This window comes from Andrena cerasifolii, chromosome 7, assembly GCF_050908995.1.
Source record: "Andrena cerasifolii isolate SP2316 chromosome 7, iyAndCera1_principal, whole genome shotgun sequence".
NCBI classification, from domain to species: Eukaryota; Metazoa; Arthropoda; class Insecta; order Hymenoptera; family Andrenidae; genus Andrena; species Andrena cerasifolii.
In genome coordinates, this window is record NC_135124.1 from 2,196,373 (window position 1) to 2,219,388 (window position 23,016).

At 40.4% G+C, this 23,016-nt stretch overlaps 1 protein-coding gene across 6 annotated transcripts in view; it reads left to right on the forward strand.

The window, feature by feature from the left end:
* Positions 1–23,016, forward strand: part of Jus (EB domain-containing julius seizure protein) — a 163,289-nt gene that overhangs the window by 72,839 nt on the left and 67,434 nt on the right. The window contains exon 1 of one of the 6 annotated variants that reach the window (XM_076817062.1): positions 20,675–20,794. The exons of the other annotated variants lie outside the window; for them this stretch is intronic. Coding sequence (XP_076673177.1) covers positions 20,776–20,794 — 19 coding nt within the window. The 5' untranslated portion in view covers positions 20,675–20,775. Of the gene's footprint in view, positions 1–20,674; positions 20,795–23,016 lie in introns of those variants that run through there. 6 annotated transcript variants of the gene reach the window in all.

Genomic DNA, 23,016 nt, shown 5'->3' on the forward strand with positions numbered 1-23,016 from the left:
GGCTGTTGTTTATTCTTAGCGTAATAGTTATCTGCGTTACGGAGCTATGCGTAGACAAATAGGAGATGAAGCTATCGAGAAAGAATCAATGTTCTGACCAATAAAACTCCTGAATTTTGTTGGACCTAACCACGGCTGTCTGTAGTACAGGCCGGACACTAAGATGTTGCAACACCGCATTTCGAACAACCATCAGTCCGATGACTATGTCCCGACCGGTACCAGAGCCAGCCGTGCCGTGGTCCGATCATAACGCGCGAAAGGCTTCAGAAAAATTAAAATAGGACTGATGACAGCGTTGCCGAATTCACTATGTTCCGGCCTGTACTACAGACGGCCGTGACCTAACGCACACCTATTCTGGTGTATGTATTTCTACGCTAAGAGCTCGGTTTGGCCTACACGTCAGAAGCTTGGCACTATCCCCGCGACTTCTGCCTTAATCTTGTTCTGCGAAGGCGGGAGCGAGGTGGAACAAGGGCGAGTCAGAGGAACTGAATGCAAGCGAGGAACGTTTTCGTACGCCTGATACTCCGTCCTTTGCGTGCGCGAAGGGCATGAGCGATTAGACACGCTTTCATTCCATCTCGCTCCCGCCTTCGACAAGAAAGAAGCGAGAAACGATTGCTCGGAATCGTGTCCTCTCTATGTATTCAAAGTGGTGGAGATGTTTCGCTGCGTATACGTATGTACTTCACGAACACCAATCCCCACCGCGCGACGACTAGGCGTAGCCCAAGAGAGAGAGTGAGAACGTAGAGAAAAGGAGCAGCGAGGTGTGGTGGGAGAACCCCTCACGAAACTCACCGGCCAATACAGTATTTCCTCGTTAGCGGCTCGCTGGTCGGGACCGGCGTTGAGCCCGTATCGTGAACAGAGCCCTAATTCCGAGTGTTCGCTTGTTTCTGGCCGAAGGGAGGAGCGAGATGGAACACTGCGTGCGCGGCGAGCGTGCGCGATGGTCGCAAGCGCTTACCATGAGCACGAAAACCGCTTCGCAAAATCTTGACGCAGGCCCGGCTCACGGTAAGCGCTTGCGACCATCGCGCGCGCCCGTCGCGCACGCAAAGGACAGAGTGTCAGGCGTCCGAAAGACGGAGCGAGGCAAAACATCAACGCGTCGTCTGTCTCGTACCGTCCTCGCTCACTTTCAGTGCCTCTCGCTCGCTCTCGTTCCATCTCGCTCTTGCCTTCGCCGGACAAGAGTGAAACAGAAGTGGGGATAGCGAAAAGTCCGTATTGTGTACACCAAACCGAGCCTGTAACGAAGAAATACTGTATATCTGAACACGACTTTAGTCCCTCACCACATGGGCGCGCTGAGCCGGGGCTGACCTCTGTTTTCGCCGTTCAAAAAATGCCTGGTCAACACCTGGGACTGCGCTTGGGTCTCCTCACTAATTTTCGCTGGGACTGTGGATAGCCATTCGTTACAGGCGTAACACTCAGTTCCACGCTCGGCTCTGACCCGGCGCCCAGAATCGCAGAGAAGTCGCTCAGACCCCATCATTTGCCGTATAAAGAGCCCTATCTTGCCTCAAACCATCGTTTTCCAGGGTCTGATGTTATTTGTACAACAAATAAAGAAATATTGCAATTTTTAACATTGTACATTAAAGTAAATAGAATGGAGATTATAATGTAACAAAAATAATTGACTTACCGTTTTTAAATACATATTTATTATAAGTCTTTTAAGTCCGCAAAATAAGATCCACGCAGCATTTGAACGATTTCACAGCTCTAAACCAAAGACGAGTGTTCCCCCACTCATTTTTATCAACGACCTACTTGTTACAATACAGTGGCTTCCTTTTGGTACTTTCATCAAATGTCTAGCATTTTTCAATTTTGTTTTTTTTTTACGATACCCCATCATGTCCCCCTTCCCCTAACTAAAATGTCGATAATTACAGATATTTTATCAATGGGTTTCTTATGGAAAAAGAACTATATGTAACTAATTACATATTTGCTATTACTTTGCGGAATCGATACTACTCATTTTGGACCCCAAACAAGTTTGTATCTTTTATGTCCCCACACTTTAAAAGATCAGATGTACCCGTCATGATATTTTCACCTTTTTTCAAGAGCTCATGTTATTAGTTTACAAGAAATATATATATATAAAAACATAATTCCATGACTTTTTAATTTTGAATTGTTTCCTTATTTCTGAGGATTCTGTCCCAATGACCAGTCGCCAGACTGTTTCTGGAGGAGTCATGCGGCAGCCGCAGTGCGACTAGGGGTGCGTTCCGATTCACGCAGTGAGTGCATAGATCGCAGCGCAGTCGCTGCGCGCATTCATGTCGTTCCGTTTCGTTACTGCGGTTAATGCGTTCTTGAAAACGGAACGCTGCTTCCTGCGTGTCATGCGAAATCAAAATGGATGCTACAATGAACAAAGAAACGTTGTTTACAATAACCTAGATACTATTAAATAATAGTGATAATGAAATCAGCAGCTGTGATTCGTCTCATCAACGCGAAAATGAAGATGATATTAACTTGCCATTGGAATCGGAAATATTATACATATCATTAATTGTAAACAAAACGTTCGGAGAGATTGTGTTTGTCTAAAAATTGACAGATTATGTAAAACGTGTCATTCCGGGATATTCGAGAACAATATTCGAAGAACATTTTCGGTAGGTAATAAGTATATACTTGTACATTTGTATTAAAAAAGCATGAGATGAAGTTTCTTCAAAATAATAACGTAGAAAAGTGGCAGTTGTAATCCTTAGAGAATTAATTGTTTTTATTACTTTTCATTAAATTGTATCAGCCGAATTTCTCTATTGGAAATAGAGAAATTCAAATAATCAAAGATTGTAGAAACAAATACGCATGCGCGCAGTGACTGCTTCTCCTCTGAGTTTCTGCGTTTGCTGCACGCTCGCTGCACCGGAAGTGAAAGGATTCTAGGGAATTCTCTGCACCACCACTGCGCGTAGTAACTAAAACGGAACGGTTGTCTCTGCACTTCATGCGCAGTATGCGTGAATCAGAACGCACCCTAGGAGATTCTGCCGTTATGGCGGAAAACAGACACTTATGTCATTGTGTTGCGTCTCGAGTAGCCTAGGCTGCTCATGAACCAGACCCGCATAGACTATTGCAATCCTGGCGCGGCCGCAGCGGTCACAGCCGCACATAGGAGTTGAGATGAATGCTTTTCCATTGTACCAGTCTAAGGTAAACGTCCCAATTACTGCGGGGACAAGATTTAGTCGCACTGCTTTCGACTACTTCTCTTGACTTCGTTTGGTGTACCAATTACTGTGTACCTAATACTGCGGATGGGCATAGGGCCGGCGCAGGGATGATGGGCGCCCTAATGCAAGAAAATTTTTTGGGCCCCCAAATTTTTACACCTGTTTTCTGTTTAATATATTTTCTCTTTACGGCGTACAGTAACAAAAAGAATTACATTTACATTTTGTTTATGTGGGAGTTGGATTCCTTTATTATTAAGCGTGCGATATAATTTTTTAGCGCTCCCTTCGGTTGGCGCCCTTATGCGACGTATAACTTGCGTAATGATGCCGCCGCCCCTGGATGGGTATTCTTGTCTAGCGCGCGAATTTCATTACCATTTTTCAGAATTTTGTATGGGCAATCAAAGTAAGTATAGTACAAAACATTTTTCTAAAATCTTAATCGCCCTATTAACTATATTTGCAAATTTTGTTGTCTGGAAAACATCAGTTGTATCTTGTACGTAATTAGGTTAGTTTTAGTTTGGCCGGTGACCACCGGTGACACGCGCTGCAGTATTACGGACACTCGCTGAATTTTATGCCGCAGTAATGGGCTCCTCCTCCGTTTCAATGTACCTAATGCTGCGGGCTTAATATTTTTATTAAGAAAGCAAGAAATATATCTTCTATATTTTTTTTACAATAATGATGGTATCTAAATAATAGAGAAACTGTTCCCGATTCAATCTAAAGCAATATGGTGGATATACAATCATTTGAATACCAGTCCTTTGATAATCGAGGCAGAAGAAAAATAGCCTTTTTTGTACCTTTTGTGGAGATCGTTTTTTTAAATCCTTAGATTATAAAAGAGGAGAATGATTAGAAAATGTTTTTGTTTCTGCAACTAACATACATTCTTATTCCCATACAGCACACTTCGTGGCGGCAACGTTGCAGTAACCTTGCAGTGTTGCATGGTTGCAGCGCAATGTGGATGTAACGTCGCTGCGACGTTGCCGTGCAACATTGCACGGGGCGGACATAGAATTATTGCTGCACAGTTGCATCAATGTTGCGGTGCAATATTGCACGGCAACGTTCCTGCAATGTTGCCGTAATGTTGCTGCAACTACCATTTAAACTTAAAATATTTCCGTTTTGTTTAATGATACGAGAAAATGTCTAAGGAAAAAAATGTTCGCTTCAGAGAGATAATTATTCTGACGGAGACGATTTTTTTCTCAAGGTTATATTTCCCGAAATTTCAAGATCATGGATGGTTTTTTTAATGGGATGGCGTATTTTCATTACTGTAACGTTATAGCCAATAAAAATACAAAATCAACCGTGTATAATATGTTGTCCTTTTTGTCTAGCAACCATTTTTTCCCTGAGACATTTTCTCGTATCATTACAAACAACGGAGATATTTTAAGTGTAAATGTTAGGTGACTCACCCTGTATATTTTAATGTGTAGAATGGCACAGGGTGGAATTTGTAGTACATACCTACTAGTGTTACAAAACCCTAATGGAGTTTGTCAAAATGAGTCTTCGTTTTTGAATAATTTGAGTTTAAAGTTTTGCATGGTAGAAGTGTAAGTTCGAATACGTTAGCACTCTTATCAATCTGTGGTTGTAACTTCCCGAAATATTGCACGAGACAGACATAGAATTATTGCTGCACCCTTGCGGCAACGTTGCGTGTAACATTGCAATCTTGCGCTGCAACCATCCTGCAATTTTGCTGCAACGAGAGTGTGCTGTATGAGTTGAATTGTAGAATTTTTTGAGGGCAAACAATTTATTTTTTTGTATTTTAATCTTAGTGTAAAAAAAATACCGCAGTAATGGATACACCCGCAGTAATTGGGACGATTAGCCTACTGTGGCTGGCGACTGCGACCGCCGCAGTCGCCGGCCGCACCTTGGACCGGCAGCCTTTACGCGATGCAACATGCGACTTGAAAAGGGTACAATCCGCATTTCCTAAAACCATTTTCTAACATCTTTTCCATACTCATACCGTCCAATGTTCTTTTTAATAATTGAGCAAATTGGTATTTATGTATGCCAACACTAAATGAGCTTTTACAAAATGCTTGACATGTTTTAAGCCAATGTGCTTTTAAACTTCGAAAAAACACACACATCTAAAGGCTGCATAATGTGCGTAGCATTTGGATGCAAGACTACAAGAACTATTTTATGGTCCGAACAGAACTTGCTTAAGTGTAATGTCATATGTGAACTATGCCCATCAATATATAAAATTACAGGACGTTTTATTTTATTTTTTGTCAGCCACGGCTCAAAAAAATTTCCAATATATTCATAAAAGTTTTGGGAAAGCATCCATCCATTTTCGGAAAATCCAAATCCAAAATCAGGAGATGCCATTTCTGCCGGGGCTTTCCAGCTTTTGGGATTGGGAACACCCTTGCGACCTTCCAGCACTCTGGGAAATATGAATAGATGACGATGTATTTAAATAGGTAATAAATTTGAAGCCGGACCTTACCAGAAGGCGCCTTTAGTACGAGAGAAGTGATTTTATCTAAACCAGGGGCCTTACTGTTCCGGAGCTTTCCGATATATACTGGTTCATCTCGTCCAGCCTAATCGGGAGATCGAGTAGAGGATCATTGCGCTCCTGAGCCTGTACATTAGCCACACAGCCCTGGACCATGGCGACATGGAGGGACCCGAGACCGGACACCCCGTGGCAAACGGCAGCGACATCTCGGTCAAAGGCCTCCGCCTTCTTCCGATCAGCCATAACCACCCTGTTACCCATTCTGAGGGGGGGGGGATGGTGACCGGAGGAGTGACCCTTCTATAGTTCTGTCAAAAGGTATGGTCAGTCTTGTTCAGAGACTTTACACGGTCGCGCTAGGCCTCCCTGCACAGTATCCGCAGCCTGGCATCAATCTTCCTGGTGAACTGCTTGGCAAGGTGGTTGAAATAATCCAGTCCCACCTGTTGCCAGTCTCTCTATGTCCTCCGACGGTTCCAGATGTATGCTAGAAGGCAAGCATCTTGTGAGAAATCGTAACCATTTCTGGAAGGGACGAAATTAGACGCTTTCCGCAAGCACGCCCTCAGGAAGGAGTTCAGCGACTGTACACAGAGGTTCAGCTAAGTAGTACTCTCGAAACGATGTGACGTAGCGTCTCAGCGCGAGCAAATGACCAAGCGGCCGTATGTAAACGCGCAAGCGAAGTATCGGGGCCCAAGCGACAGCAACCGAGCTGAGCTAAGCTGAGGTGCAACGCTTCATTGCCCCGGACATTAGTACGCGACATACCGCTAGATCCTGTCAATTTCCCGCATGTAATCAATTTCAAGAATCTGGACATAAGCGCCGGCGCGATCGAGGCAAGCAGCTTGAATGGGGCTAAGGATCCACACCACCAGCGACAAGGACCGACTGGAAACTGCCCGGGTTCAAGTGAACTGAACGCATTAACGTTACCATCCTTGTAATCCTCCGTACTTTCGATGAGACGCCAGACTAACACTCCGATCCCCCGCGCGTTCAGCGAGACGCCCGGACAGTGCTCGGTCTCGACCAATACTCCGCCCGACCGTACTTGAGACGAGACGCCTGGAGGCTGCCCGGTCACCGCCGATTCTCACACCGCACCAAGCGCTCCAGCGCGGCGGCCCATATGGACGGTAATTACTGCAACTAAGCGAGTGGAGGAATAAAGTTAGTCAGTGCACGACGACTCTTTTCAATCGAACCCTGTGATCTCGGCTGAGTCTACCAGCAGAGTCCTCCGATCCCCTTTCTTGGAGTGGCGTCAACCGCGAGGTGCACGTCACAACAAGTCGGAAGGGAGAAGTTTCCTGTCCGAGAGCCGTACGCCTCCCAGTCAACGGAGCGAATCCAGTCAGGCGGGTGTATGACATCGTTTGTGGCCTCAAACAGTACCGGTCTATGGGGTGTAATAAAATCGTCGAGTACCTTACACTCGAAATCCCTGTTGCAGTCCGTTACATAAATGTCCGGAACCGTGGGCTTCTGTCCAGAGAACCCGTGATAGGTGACACCGTCAGGGGAAACAATCCTGTACTTGCTGCGCAACGAGTGCCTGTACAACGCTACACCGGATGCGTTATTCGTGAAATTTTCACAGGGAAGGTGTTCGGTATTGAAGTCACCACCCACGACCAGGAGGAAACCCACCCCCGTGATTACGTTCACATCCGCCCCACTTAGGACATTTTGGGGAGGATTGTATACCACCCCAATAAACACGGACGGGTGGGAGATCCTAATAAAGGCACTCTAGCGTGGTCCTTGAAACGGACGACCCGACCTTCCGTCGGACGGCGAATCCAGAGAGTCTTCTGACAAGACCCAACAGAGAGGAAGGGCGGTGGGCCGCCTACCGACTTGGGGAACACCAATCTTGAGGACTTAGTTCCTGAAATACCAATATTTTTGTCTAAACTTAAGAGCTTCGATCTTGGCTCTTATGATTTGCGACTTGCGAGCTTGAATCTTGAGCGGGACACGAGAATCGCAGGGATTCATCCACAGAGGCTTGATGCGAGGACAGGAAGGCGAAGGGCGCCGTCTTGCGCGAGTCGCCTCCACTCGTCGTCGTTTGAACACAGTACTTACAGATCGCGCAATATAACTTTGCCTCCGAGCGGTCAGTGAGTATGCCGTGCGTACGAGAGAGTCTGACCGTCGACGTTCTTTTAATTCGTTTCGAAAAGCATGTGACCAAAGTAACAGGTTAGCGCAGGGTTGCCAGGCTATCGAGTACGCGGTACTGGCATATATGACGTCACTTAGCTTGGATTGGCTTTACGTTGGCATGACATCACGGCGCCACCAACCAAATATAAGTATTCCCCTTCTCCTACACCGTATGATGTCATACGGGCCAGCACGCGGCCATTTATCCAGTACGCCTGGCAACGCTGGGTTAGCGTGATATTCATGCGTTTGCGATCCTACGTTCGTATGTAACGCCGACGGTCGGAGTCTCTCGCACGCACGGCTGACTCACGGCCTACACAGTGGCCGCTCGGAGGCAGTTGTATTACGCGATCTGTACACACGCTTAATATCAGAGAGCGCCAGAGGTGCGTGCACCACGGCGATTAAGCAACTAATGAATGATGGGCGAAGATGAAGAACATGCTTTTGCGAGCCTCTAATTTATATCCGATTATTGCTATCCGCGGCCGCAGAAATCAATAGACGCGTCGTTAAGCGCGGGCCTCGCGAGCCGCGGTTCCGCGCCCGCACGTCTTCTTGTTGGTCGGCGTTCCCCGCAGCCTTCTTTTCTGCATGCTACTAGCATTTAAGGGGTCCTTCTGGTTAGACGGGTTGAGAAATCAATTTTTTAAAAATATTTTCTGAAAGTACATATCCTCAAGAATGTATTCTTAAATTTTCATGGAAAAATTCAGATTATTTTAGCTTCTACAGAGGCATTTTGTAGGGAGCGCAGAGGCTTGGCCTCTACAGATGAAAACTTTGAACGCGTTTTTCTCGAAACATCATTTATCCACATCGTGAAGATAAAATCTCAAAATCTATCGAACCGATTGCTTTATAAATTTTACTGTTTATTCTGCACATCTGTGACTCTCGCAGGGACTACAACCAAGTACTTTCATTGAGTCTAACCTACTTTTAAAATCGTAAATAGCAAAAGAAAAAAAACGAAAAAACATTTTTCTTGCATTTTGCCCCGCCATTTTGCTAATTTTTAAAATAAATCACTAATTATAGTCCGAGCGAAAGCGACAGACATACTGATTAAGAATCTTTTTGGATTTTTGGGTTGAGATAAGTCTAACAACTGAAATCGCCTTCACGAGCGAGACATGAATTTTTAAACATGTCATCAAGACCGCTTTCAAAAGCATTTGAGAAGCAATAATTTTATTACGTTTATATTTTTTATTTACTGTAGAGATGTAGTTTAATAAATAGAAACAAGTTTTATTCCATTACAATAATTACATTCGTCGCAATAAATTCCTGAAAATCGCTGAAAATATCGGCGCGCTAACCGGAATGACCCCTTAAAGATGTGCCTAAAAGTAGGCAAGATTGATGTAGATACATACGCGCATAGCTGCACACTGGGCAAGTGACGTGGGAGGTCGAGCGGTAGTATTCAAAACTACAAAAAATTATTTCAGTTTTAAAAAAAAATTGAACCATTTTTGTGCAATTATTTTAAACAAATGCAGGTTTTTAACATCGGGCGCGATTTTAAAAATGTGAAAAAAGGAGAATATAGTTCTATCCTTCCCCTTGATGGACAAATTTTCAAAAATATGGACATTTTAAAATTGGCCCTGTAAAAATTGCCGAAAGTTGACGCTGCGCCGCCCAGCACCGGCTCGACTGGTCGGGCCGTGCGGTACTCGCAGCGGCCAAGCGGCTATACCTGATATTCTTATACAGAATTCTCGAAAATGGTAAGTATTTGAAAAAAACTGAAGCAGGAAAACTCTTACTGTTTTTTATATCCAACATAAGACGGTATTTCAATTTTTGGTGTTCGCAATATTTTCCTTGAAACGAGGGTGACTTTTAGTTTTTTAAATGGAATGCTATATATTTGATTACCCAATATGAAAGTCACTGTCGAGACAAATTCAACCATATGGTATACTATGACTTTCAAGGCCACACAAGGTTAGGAATGCAAGGAGAGAAACTTAATCTACTATACTCCCTGTCATTTAAGAAGGAACCTGCCGATCGACGAGTTTAGACCGGTTCTGCGCAGGTTGTCGCTCATTGGTGCCGGGAGAAGCCACTATTGGCTGTACCCCCACCAACGCTTTTTCGGAGCCAACGAGCTCATTCTATATGTGCGAAACGGGTTCCTTCTTAAATGACAGGTAGTATAGATTGATAGTGCAATATATTTACTTCATTCCTAACCTTGTGTCTTGATAGTCACTTTCATATTCGGTAATCAAATACATAGCATTCCATTTAAAAAACTAAAAGTCACCCTCGTTTCATGGAAAATATTGCGAACACCAAAAATTCAGATACCGTGTTATGTTGGATATAAAAAACAGTAAGAGTTTGCCTCCTTCAGGTTTTTTCAAAAACTTATCATTTTGGAGAATCTTGTATAAGAATATCAGGTATAGCTGCTGAGCCGCTGCGAGTACCGCACGGCCCGACCAGTCGAGTCGGTGCTGGGCGGCGCAGCGTCAACTTTCGGCAATTTTTACAGGGCCAATTTTGAAATGTCCATATTTTTTAAAATTTGTTCATCAAGAGGAAGGATAGAACTATATTCTCGTTTTTTCAGATTTTTAAAATCGCGCCCGATGTTAAAAACCTGCATTTATTAAAATAATTGCAAAAAAATGGTTAAATTTTTTTTTTTAAACTGAAATAATTTATTCTTAAAACTTCAATGTCTTCTCTATAAGCACCGTAAAGCTGTGCTCCATCCGTTTACTACTTCCATAGCTATAATGTATTGAAAAAAAGTTAGCACTTAACTTCAAGCAGCTGTAAAATCGACATTTTTCAAAATTTCGGAAAATCCTTTAAGGTACGTTTAAATACCACTAAAGACTACAACATAATCAAATTTCAGCAATCTACGAAAACTTACTCCGAAATGTGTCCGAGTCGCATGGAATGACTCACTACAATTTCGATGGTGATATACCTACTACGAACGCCTGCAAAGTTTTAGTTTTTCCATTCGTACATATGTGATGGATCATTTCTCGATAAATTGTGTATTTTCTGCACGCAGCGACTTTTTGTCGTTTTCGCAAAGAACGCGTGTGGCTCATTTCAAGTCGTTTGGATTTGAGGTTATGGGTTATATTTATTGATGACTGGGTAATTTTTTCACCCGCTCGGAGTTAATTTTTTTTAAAAATATTGTATTATCATTCAAACTACGCACGCCTGCAGAGTTTGAAGACAATTGGATCGTTGGAAGTGGTTTAAATTTGAGTTGCCAGATTTGAACCATTCTTAGGTACATTAAACCATTAAACAAACAAACATATAAACAGAGGATCGAAGCTGAATAAAATCCTTTAAAAACAGTCGTAGGTATCTTCTTATTAGCTTGTACAGTCTTCATTTTACGTCTCATATACATTTGTTAGAAGATACATATGTACCGTTACAGTTTACAATGGATCTAAACGTCGGAAATTATCTTGCCGAGGACATAAAACGCCTGTAATGAAGCTGTAAAACTATATTGCTGTGACATTCTATTAAGAGAATCGATTACACGCGAAGTTTGAAATCTCTTTATCCTGGGAAATCCATTAACAGTAACTGAATACCGTATAGCCTGTAAGATTATCTGCAAGCTCTTTAAGAGGAACAAACCCCCTGGCTCTCCGATTGTTTCAAGGAAATCATTCTACTTCCAATAATTTAGCGTTCATCAAAATTGAGCATATTACAGGGAGATTCTCGTGAAAACAGCCCTAAAAGTATTTGATATTTATGATTTTTTTTTCAAAAAACTATTGCGAATATTGGATTAAACTTTTTGGGGATGTAAGGAGGCATTTTTAAACTTGCTGGATATTATTTATTAATTATTGTGGAATCTTGTTAACTTCTTCGGCGATGTAACTCCTGTTGGTATGGAGTGTACCACCCTATCACAGTCATCTGATTGCAAAGAAAAAGAAAAATTTAATTTTAGTTAGAAAATTTACGCAGTTACACGAGAAACCCGCCTTAAGGCTCCCCCAAACCAACGCGAATATCCGCTCCGCGCTGCGGATCAGATAAGCCAGCAGTTTTTTACGGTTTCCCCAAACCAACGCGAACATCGGCTCCGCACCGCGGATCAGATAAGGCAGCAGTTTTTTATACGTGCCGGCTTATGGGCAGTGTTATCTGATCCGCGGCGAAATTCGCGTTGGTTTGGGGGAGCCTTTAAGTAGGTATATTTGTATTTTTGTTTTCCTGCGTGTTTCTAACACAGGATGGCGTTTCAAGCATTTCGCTTGTACATATTGCCTAACGAACGATAGTTATTTCTCCTTTTTCCCTCCTCTCTCATTCGGGTCCCATCAGCAGCGACGCATCGGGAGACAGGTTGGTGTCACCCATCTTTCCACAGTACGCCGCCCCGTGATGCTTAACTTCGGTGATCTTACGGGAACCGGTGTTTCCATCACGGCCATGGCCGCTGGTAAGTAGGTATATAATTAGAACAATTCGGAACAGGTGTTTCAGGCTCAGTGGAAAGCGAAAAGTCGTAAAAGAAGCTTAAAAGAAATTAAGAATATCGAGCACCGCATGAAAACAATTTAAAGGAAATATTCCTGTAGTTACATGTACTTATAATAATATTGTGTAAAAATATATCTGCATTTAGTTGTATGGGTTCTGAATTGATTAAATTTTTGTGTAAAACTATGGATATTATGGATTAAAGAAAATTTGAAACTAAACTTATTTCTAATTCGATAATACCTACTTATATTGAAAACTTGTACCTGTTTCAGGGAAATTCTAGACTATCCAGATCTATCTAATAGTAAATGAAAAATTCTATCATCCTCCCAGATAGAATTTTCTAAATAAGCACCTGAGACGTTAGGAAAAGGAGTGGTAAAAAAATGTATTAGCCGCTGATTTTATCACCTACCCCGATTAAGCAGTTTTTACTTAATCTAATCACTAGCGAGTAAATTACTCCAAGTTTGGAGATCTTCATTAACACCCTATGCAAGGTGAAAATACGTAAATGGAATATTTCGCTTGAAGAAATGTTTAAAGGGTCAATCTACTTTGATCGGTCGAAAAATGGAGCTATTTTTAAACATTTTTTTCACAGTAAATACAACGTATAATGAAATAAATCTTTTTGGTATTTATTAAGCTACTCCCATATTATACAAAAAAAAATTAAAAAGATTTTGTTTGTTTGTTTTAAATGTATTTTACAGCCTCCATATGGCACCTAAAAAATGAGGTATGTTCGTGGCGCATGTGATTTCCCGGCTCAGGCTTATCTGAAACAAAAAATTTGAAAAGATTCTTAACCTGTATGAGCCGCTATCGCCCCTAGCTGACTTAACAATTTTTGGCGAAAAATAACCGACATGTTTCTCAGGGAATACCCGAGAAAACATCCTTTTAGGTGTTTTGTCAAACATCTTTTTCTAACTGGCGCCATTTTGTTACCTGTCAACAAAAATTGTTAATTGAGCTACAGGCGACAGCGACACTCATACAGATTGAAAATCTTTTCGAAATGTTTGTTTCTGATAATCCTGAGCCGAGAAATCACCTGCGCCACGTGCATACCTACCTCTTTTTTTAGGTGCCATATTGACACTGTAAAAAAATTAAAACATACTAAGAAAAATGTTTTTAAATTTCTTTTGTATACTATAAGATTAGCTTAATAAATACCAAAAAGATTTACTTCAATATATTTTGCATTTACACAGACAAAAATCTTTAAAAACAGTTTAATTTTTCGGCCGATCAAAGTAGAATGTCCCCTTAAAGGGAATTACTGGAAACTTACAAACATACCGTGATGGAGTTCGGTCTGCTAGAAATCGTGAGAACTCGACGAGCATTCGTCTCCTTGAGAGGTCAACATTACGAAAGGCTAAAAATTTTCTAGATGAAAGAACAGAACTGGCTCGGGGAGGGGTGGTTTCTAGTTGAAGTGGTAGTTGCCTGCCGTGACGGTTACACGGCGATACCTATCGTCCTCACGCAATGTTGTTAGCGCTGGCCGTACTTTTTGCCATTGACGTTATTATGCGACTTTTCGCACGAGTTGCCGGGGCGACTAACTGTGTGCACCAGTTCCACGTTGATCGAGGCTAAACTGTCGAGGAAATCGATCTTCATGGAACCACCATTGAGCACAACACCTGGCTTCCCGTGTGATAGCAAAACTAACGTAGCATAGTCGCTTCTGTCAAGAAGCATAGTCAAGTCTGCTATTAAAGGGGTTACATACACCTGGTAACTTTGGAAACAATTGGTTTTTGAATTTTTCATTTTTTCAAGTAGCCTTGAAAACATGTTCCAGGATTATTGCGCTGCAATCTACGTAATTGAAGGACTTATGAAATTTTAAGCGAGCCAACTCCCGCGCGTACAACACCCATTTGCCTGTAGGTTAATAGTCAGTGGACTTGGCAGAAATTCGAATTTTATTGCACTCTTCTCTGACTATATACGCATCGGTGATTAACGTAAAGGAGAATGTAGGGGCTTCAGAAATATTTTTTATTGCATTTATAATCGCGATCCTTACAAATATTTCTTTTTCAAGTCGATGGACACGATACGAAATTTCCGGGGGTAGTTTGAAAGTTTTAGAGAATACCTATTTTGTAGATGTAAGAAAACCCGATGCATGTAGATTCGAATGGCGTCCCAGAACATCGCCCTACCGTTCAGAAGGTCAAATACACCGTCTGGGATCGTTTTGCACGAGACAGGGACTTTAAACCGGTACACAGTGCGGAAATTTTGCGGTCTATTTTATGGCCAAAACCACAAAAATGAAATTTTTGAACTTGACTGAATTAATGCAAATGTCAATTGAAGAACTATATCCATTTTCGTGGTCAAAACCTGAAAACTTATTTTTAATATATAAAATTCGGCACTTTTACGTTCTGATATATGAGAAAATAAATTATCCGAAAAACAGCGCTTACAAAAATTACGAATGATAAAGATTTTTTTATTATTTAGATTTATACACTTTTTTTCTTTGTCAGAGCATGCCTCAGCTACAGTGCAGCAGGGCATAGAAGAAGGGTTGTCGCTTTTGATGATAAGCTTTTTAATTTCTTATCGGGAAGTTTTCTTAGATTACTAATTAGTGGATCTGACGATAATAGAAGCCAATTGAAAACATCATTCATAGATTTTTCACTTGAGCATTTTCGAGAAAAATTTTGTCGGTACTTTTTAATATCCTTATTCCGTGCTTATTATATGAGGACCATGAATTAAAATTTTGTGTACAGTAGTAGGCATCATGTACCAAGGATATAATGCAACAAATAATTTTGTCGTTTTTACAGTATACATTTGAAATTTTTTAACATCTACTGCGTAACCACTTGATATTACTTGTAAAATAACATGAAATCTATTAATACAAACGATCAGAGGATCGAAGCTGAATAGAATCGTTTAAAAAATAATAAAAAGGTTTGTAATGTATAACGTGTAAACCAGTCCTGGTCACAGTTATGTCGTATGTTATACAAGACACACTGGATAGCGTTTAAACAAACTCATATAATTACAAGATTAGCAATTATTAGCAATTGATAATTGCATTTATAGAATCAAAATAGTTAAATGTAAAATAGGAATGAAAATCATTGCAGGATATTATGGGACTTATAAATATTTTATGTGATGAAAATTGATTCTTATATGAAATGGTTATTTCTAAAACACTACTTTAAAAATTGTATAAATTACGTATTAAAAACCGAAACATAATTATTTTGAGGACAAAAAGATATCTTACGCACTACCAGGAATTGAATCCATGCCTTCAAATTATTTGCGAAACTTTGGATAATACAATATAAATGTTTGAAGTAACTCGAAAATCTAGATTAATTCTTTGTGATCCTTCTAACCTCACATGAACCTAAATATTTGAGAGTCTACAGGAACTTTGTATTAAAACATTTAACAGTAAAATTCGAGGCATTTGATGCTCATATTAGTTCTTCAATTGACATTTGCATTTATTTTGTCAAATTCAAAAATTTATTTTTGTGGTTTTTGTTGCAAATAATAGAAAGATTTATTGATGAAAGACAATTACATGAGGTGAGTTATATGGAAGTTATGGAAAGTTCTAGAATGATTTTGTTTAATACAAAGAACAGAAGTATATATCACGAGGGGAATCCCGCTTGGCGAGTGACGGCGCTCGCAGCGCCATCTCATAGTAGAGTTGACAATATTCAACCAACAGTTTTGGCCATAAAATCGCAAAAATTTCCCACTGTGCGGTATTACGTCAACAAAGCTATACCGAAACCGATATTGTACTGAAATTGTTAAAGTACCGAAACCGAAATAAATACCGGTATTTATCCGGCTCTTGTTTCGGTAGCATGGTAGATTAAAGTAATGTCTTCATAACCCTTATTAAGGGGTTATGCTCAGTCAGGAGGCCGAAAAATGGGTGGTGTTTAGAAATTTTTTACTCAAAAGCTATAACACATTTATCAAAAAATCTTTTTTCCTTTTACGGATTGCATCTAGTACCGTGCATCGTAATTTTGTTATTTAAAAATATGTATTAATAACTAAGTTATTGTCCATCACTCGAAGGTTCTCTAAAAAAAAGGCTTCTGCGGTGACCACTGCTGCTCGAAAGTCGATCATCTAAAATAAATAGTTCAAAAGAATTTACTTATTATATTATATTATCTAGTATTTGAACGAAGGATTTTTCGAAATATTGATTTGGGAAAAAATGGCTGATGTTTAAAATAAAAGTTTCAAATTTTATCATAAATCGTGTCTGATTTTCGTCAATTAGAAGAAATCTAAGCATCGGATAAAAAAATCATTCGTTCAAATACTAGATAATATAATATAATAAGTAAATACTTTTGAATTTTTTATTTTAGATGATCGACTTTCGAGCAGCAGTGGTCACCGCAGAAGCCTCTTTTTTAGAGAACCTTCGAGTGATGGACAATAACTTAGTTATTGATAAATATTATTAAATAAAAAAATTACGATGCACGGTACTAGATGCAATCTTTAAAAGGAAAAAAGATTTTTTGAGAAATGTACTATAGCTTTTTAGTAAAAAATTTCCAAAGATCACCCTTTTTTCGGCCTTCTGACTGAGCATGAGCCCTTATTCGAGCTGTAAAAACACCAATATAACGTAATATCTTTACATAAAAATACCAATATATTAGTATACGTTTACCGGTATCTACTAATAAACTACAAATAAACTGATAAACTATAAAGTAAAATACAAGATAAACTAATATACTAATAATGTAGTAACAAATAAATAACAATCTTAATATATAAAGTTTGCATGTTTATGTGTTTGTCTGTCGCCTATAAACTTTCGAACGGTAAACTCTGGGGCCACGAAATGTGCCTCAGCTCTTTATGCCAGACCAATCCAGATGAATGTGACTATTTCTACCCCAAGAAAATAAAAATTTTTTTTTGGATAAATTCAGAATCTAAATTCCGAACGAAGCCGGATAGTAAAGCTAGTGCTTAATAAGTAATAACTTTCACCTCTTTTTAATCGTTCAGCTCTATAGTATAATGCTTGAAGAATTAAACGAGGTGTTTGAAATTAACACCTTGATACGCGTTAATGTTATTACGTCCAGAGGAAACTAGATTACATAGATAAAGGCTATACGGCTTCAAAGGAGACGTGAAATGGACTGAAAGAAACCATTTCAAAGACAAGTGGGCACGTTTCGGAGATTTAACTTTGTAACCCTTGTCTTCCTAAATGGAAACACATGTGCTGTTACTGTATGTATTACAAACCTTAGTGAATTTTTACCAGCACAAATTGCTCGAAACAACCGATTAATCATGTCTCTGTGCAATTCAGAAGAGAATTAAATAGAGGATTGTGAAAAATATCGGGTGTTCATTGTACTAATATTTCCATTGTTTTCCTAAATTGTTCACTAATTTTTCCGAGCCGTGTAGTTTTTTATAGTCACAGTGTTGCAATTTCTTGTGAGAAGAACGAGATAACTACACAAATAAATGAGTTTCTTTAGGCATGGAAAGATTTAGAGGATCATAAGATTGAAGATATAGAAATGAAATGTCTGTAGAGATCAACACACGCGGTCACGTCTGGAAGCTAATTCCCCTTCCCCCTCTACCCACAGGCACACTGAGCGACCATGTCTCTATTAGGGATGTGCGGGCAATCAAATGTGTCGGGTACCCAAGCGGTCGGGTCGGGTCGGGTAAAGTCGGGCGGACCGGGACAGGCGGGCCCACGGGTAGTCCGACTGTGTCGGGTAGCTCGATTATTTCGGGTAATGCGGTGTTTGATAAGTTGATATACGTATTCAGCGTTTTTAAACAACCGAGTACTCGACAAGCATGTACAAAACTCTTTACCTATATGAAACTTCAGAATACGATAATTTTCACGTGAAAAAATAATGCTTCTAACGGATTTGTTCAAAATCCTCCTTAAGTAAAAAATTCGACTTATGCACCTTATACAAAATTAATATACAGGTTGTATCAAATGAAGATCATTTTGAATAAACCCTTTAGAAGCATTATTTTTTCACGTGAAAATTATCTTATTCTGAAGTTTCATATAGGTAAAGATTTTGTACATGCTTGTTGAGTACTCGGTTGTTTAAAGAAGCTGAATACGTATATCAACTTATCAAACACCGCATTACCCGAAATAATCGTGCTATCCGACGCGATCGCGCTACCCGAAGTAATCGGGCTACACGACACAGTCGGACTACCCGTACACCCATCTGTCCCGGGGCCCCGTCAGAGCCCGCCCGACTTTGCCCGACCCGACCCGAGCCCGAAAAGTCGGGTACCCGCGCACCTCTAGTCTCTATACACGAATGCTAGCGAAATAGGTACGACCCCGCAGCTATTTTGGCCTTATTTTAGACATTATTTTATCTTATCTTAGACATAGTTCCGGTGTTTTAACATGATCCAGCGAATAATTATTATTTTTTTTAACCGATTTGTCGTTTTACTTAATGTTTCAAGCTGTTTTTCTAAAAGATAAAAGAATTATTCTGAATTAATAGTTATCAAAATGAGACTTTTTTACGAGACAGTCAGACGTCACGTAGCGCTAGTACTTGACGCCAGTAGATGTCGCCATTCTCGTTTTACGTCTCCACTTGATGCCAGTAGATGTCGCCTTTCGAAAGCAGAATTAGCAGACGAAACCTTTTTCCAGAAATCTTATAATGTCACTCCTCTGCCCTAGAAATCGGATTCAAGATTTTCAAATTTTTAATTTTATTATTAATTTTTAACCTCTGCCACTAATTAGAGTATATTTTATATTGTATCAATTATCCCTAAATTAAATTACTAAACCTGCCCCCCTCAAATACATGAAAAAGTCGAGGACAAAAAAGAGTATTATTTGTACTTCTAGGTTAGATTACACTTTATGTAAGAAAAAAGTCATGAAATCCCTCACACCCCTCATAAACATGACTCATGTATGGAAGAAGCTAATTCCCCTTAATTCTCGAAAAAATTTTAAAAGTTCAGATGCAAAGATTATGAAATCAACTCTGCTAATTCCAATTGTATACAAATCAATTCAGTGCTCAGATTTTCAGCTTCGGTTTTAAGTAATTAGCGGGCCGTTGTATAAGAAAAAAATCCGCATCTCTCTTAATCCATTAGTGACTTTGATCCGTTTAAATTAGTCTCTACCAAGTTGTTATTATCTTCGATCGTAAAATGATCTTCATACGGCCCGCTAATTACTTAAAACCGAAGCTGAAAATCTGAGCACTGAATTGATTTGTATACAATTGGAATTAGCAAAGTTGATTTCACAATCTTTGCATCTGAACTTTTTTAAGTTTTTCGAGAATTAAAGGGAATTAGCTTCTTTCATACATGAGTCATGCTTATGGGGGGTGGTTTCCTTTACATGACATAACACGAAACGATGTTACAAGAGAATTTTAGATTAACAAGTTAGGTACTGTAATATAAATGAACCTGGGGATAAACTGCTCTGTAACTAGAACTTCATTATTTCAAGGGCCATGCTCTCAATTCTCCTGTTCACGTATATAAGTACATAATTCCAAGAGTCTGACCATGAAAAATCATGATACTCGAATTCAGTAGAGTGTAAACTACAATTCTGCTGTGTAAAAACATACGGTTTAAGTTGGAATATTAGCGCATTGTGATCGTTATAATATCCAGGGCCGGCTTTAAGGGGAGAGGGGGCAGGCAGGGCGACCGCCCGGGGCGCTAAATCTGTAGGGGCGCCGCTGTATGCGTTTATTCATTTTTATCCATTCTGCTAATTGATTTTCGTGCCCTTGGAGGGGCGCCATGATAATCTTGCCCGGGGTGCCAAGTATGCTAAAGCCGCCCCTGATAATATCATACTTTAATATCGTTATGTCGGTATGTCCGTATCGACATGTAGATATGATCAGGTCGACACAGTGGTATCAATATACATCGGTACTGACAGCGTCCTATCGATCTCATTGTATCGTTTATCATTTATGGACAGGTGTAGCAACCTCGTTATAATATCGGTGTACGCGCAATGTCATGCCGCATACGATTACATCGATATATTGACATTATTGAATCGATTTTGATATGATATCTTTATATCGATATGTCGGTGCCATTATATGTATTTCAGGAGAAAGGAGTAGGTGTTAGAGTTGAAAGGAGAAGGCAGGACGGAAAACGAGAAAATGAAGGAAGCGTGCGTTTCATTCTGGATCAGTTTTAAGGCTTTACCTAGCAGATCTTGCCTTATTATCGGATGTGGGGATCTGAATGTGGTGGAACGAAACAGGTATACAAAATATAGAATGAAATTTTTTTATCTGATTAAAAATCAACAAAATGGGCTCGATAACAGTTCGTGAGTACAATTATTTGCAAAATGCCAAAAAATACATAGCTAGACTCGTCAAAGCCGTCAGAGGTGATGGCGCCGCAATCACGCGTCTCGCTTCGGTCTTCGACGCTCGAAGTCGTACCACAGTTCCGTAAACACCCTGTATATTGGTGGTTGAGTAATGACTTGCATGAGAGCTAAGAGCAGAATCGGTTGAAATGCCCTCATGTGCCGCGTGCGGGCTGCGGGAGTATCGCTACACATTGTTAGGCCGCGTCCAGATCTGAACCGAACGGCGAACCGAACGCCACTTGAGACTCCCTAATGCCGCGTTCCTAGGTGTGGAACGTATATTTCTAGCGATTTTCGCCAGTTTAGATAGAATCTCGTGGCTCGCGACAGCTAAAGATTGAAGGACAGAGAGTGTTTAGAGTAGTGCAGACCAAAGGTTTGCCTGCCATATGACACAGAGGAAGGGACCTCGGGACCCTCGACCAAAGAAAAGTCAGGCTCGCGGAGATGTTCGGGCTGTTCCCAGCCGATGTCGGTAAAGTCCCGAACCATCAAAGGAATGGCCCACCCACATAGGGTCAAGTAGTTTGAAGAAGCAAGACACGTTGGTGATAAACGAAGCGTGTCCCACAGACCTTCCCAAGCGTACCTACGCCTACGGTTCTAAATGTCTACCGGACTCTCAGAATAGTTTCACCGTTCGCACAAGCACCATATTCGCAGATCAAGCAGCCGCTGCGTATATCTGCATGTATTACATTTATAAAAAAAAAAAAAAAAAACAGAGAGCAACAGACTTTCGGTTTGCACTACCCTAAACACTCTCTGTCCTTCAATCTTTAGCTGTCGCGAGCCACGAGGCTCTGTCTAAACTGGCGAAATATATTGCCCAACGAACTATAGTCCCATTTTTTTTGTTCCCTCCTCTCTCCTTCGGGTCCCAGCAGCAGCAGCGCACCGGGAGAAAGGTGGTGTGTGGTCTCCCATCTTTCCCCAGTACACCGCCCCGTGATGCTTAACTTCGGTTCTCGTTAGAGAACCGGTGTTTTCCATCACGGCTACGGCCGCTGGTAAGCGCTAGAAATATACGTTCCACACGTAGGAACGCGGCATTAGTGAGTTTTCGTGCATGCCCCCCCCCCCCCCCACACACACACACACAGTACTGTACTGACTTTAAAGATGTATTTACGTCAAAAATTCTCCCTCCATATAACACTAATTTACAAAATCCAAAAAATTATTTTTGATCGAGACTCCACTATGAAATTCTTATGTAAGGTGGTCCTCTAAACTCAAAACTCGACATGAGACGAAATTCTATGGATACGTTTTCGAGATATCGCTCGATGAATATTTTGGTAATTTTTTAAAAAGAAGACCCGACGTTTTTGGCCATATCTGGCGTTAGAGTTGGCCGAGTTGTTCGCGACGACTCTGTAATAAAAGGTAATTATAGTGCATACAACTCTTTCCTACAGTGCTTTTCAATCGGACTAATAGAGTAGGCGGAATCAAGCGAAACTTAAGAAAAATGTAATGTTTTGGGACCGAAATTGAAATCGAAAATTCACTACATAGCCTGGAAGACACAGAAATTAACATGTGATGTCCAGCTTCTTATTTTTTTTACGTAGAGTGCGCACCTTTACGAAGAAAACAAGCCTAACCTGAGCAAAATCCATACGCAAATAAGGAAGTTATGGACGATAGAGCGGGAGTGCCTATTTTCAACTTTTTCCCTATTTTTGCATTTCTTCCTGTTTATTGGCGAATTACGTATTTATCTTCAATGAAAACAAATTTAAATGTATTTTTTTCGAAAAACAATTTTGGCTCTTTCTGTCTCTTTTGCCCACATTGACATCAGTTTCTCAATTACAAAAAACCAGTGGTTGTCAACTATCATTGACTCATCCCAGAATCCTTGGTAGCGTCTCCCAATACTTTTCATCTGCTGATGAAATCTCTCGCCATGTTCATCGCTTACAACACCAAGATTTGGAGGGAAGAAATCCAAATGCGAGTGGAGGAAATGGATCTTCAAAGACATCTTAACGCCTGTATTGAGAGAATAAAGAAATAAAAAGCATGTTCCAGCAGAAGATCAATAAAAAAAAATAAAATACATTTAAATTTGTTTTCATTGGAGACAAATACGGAAT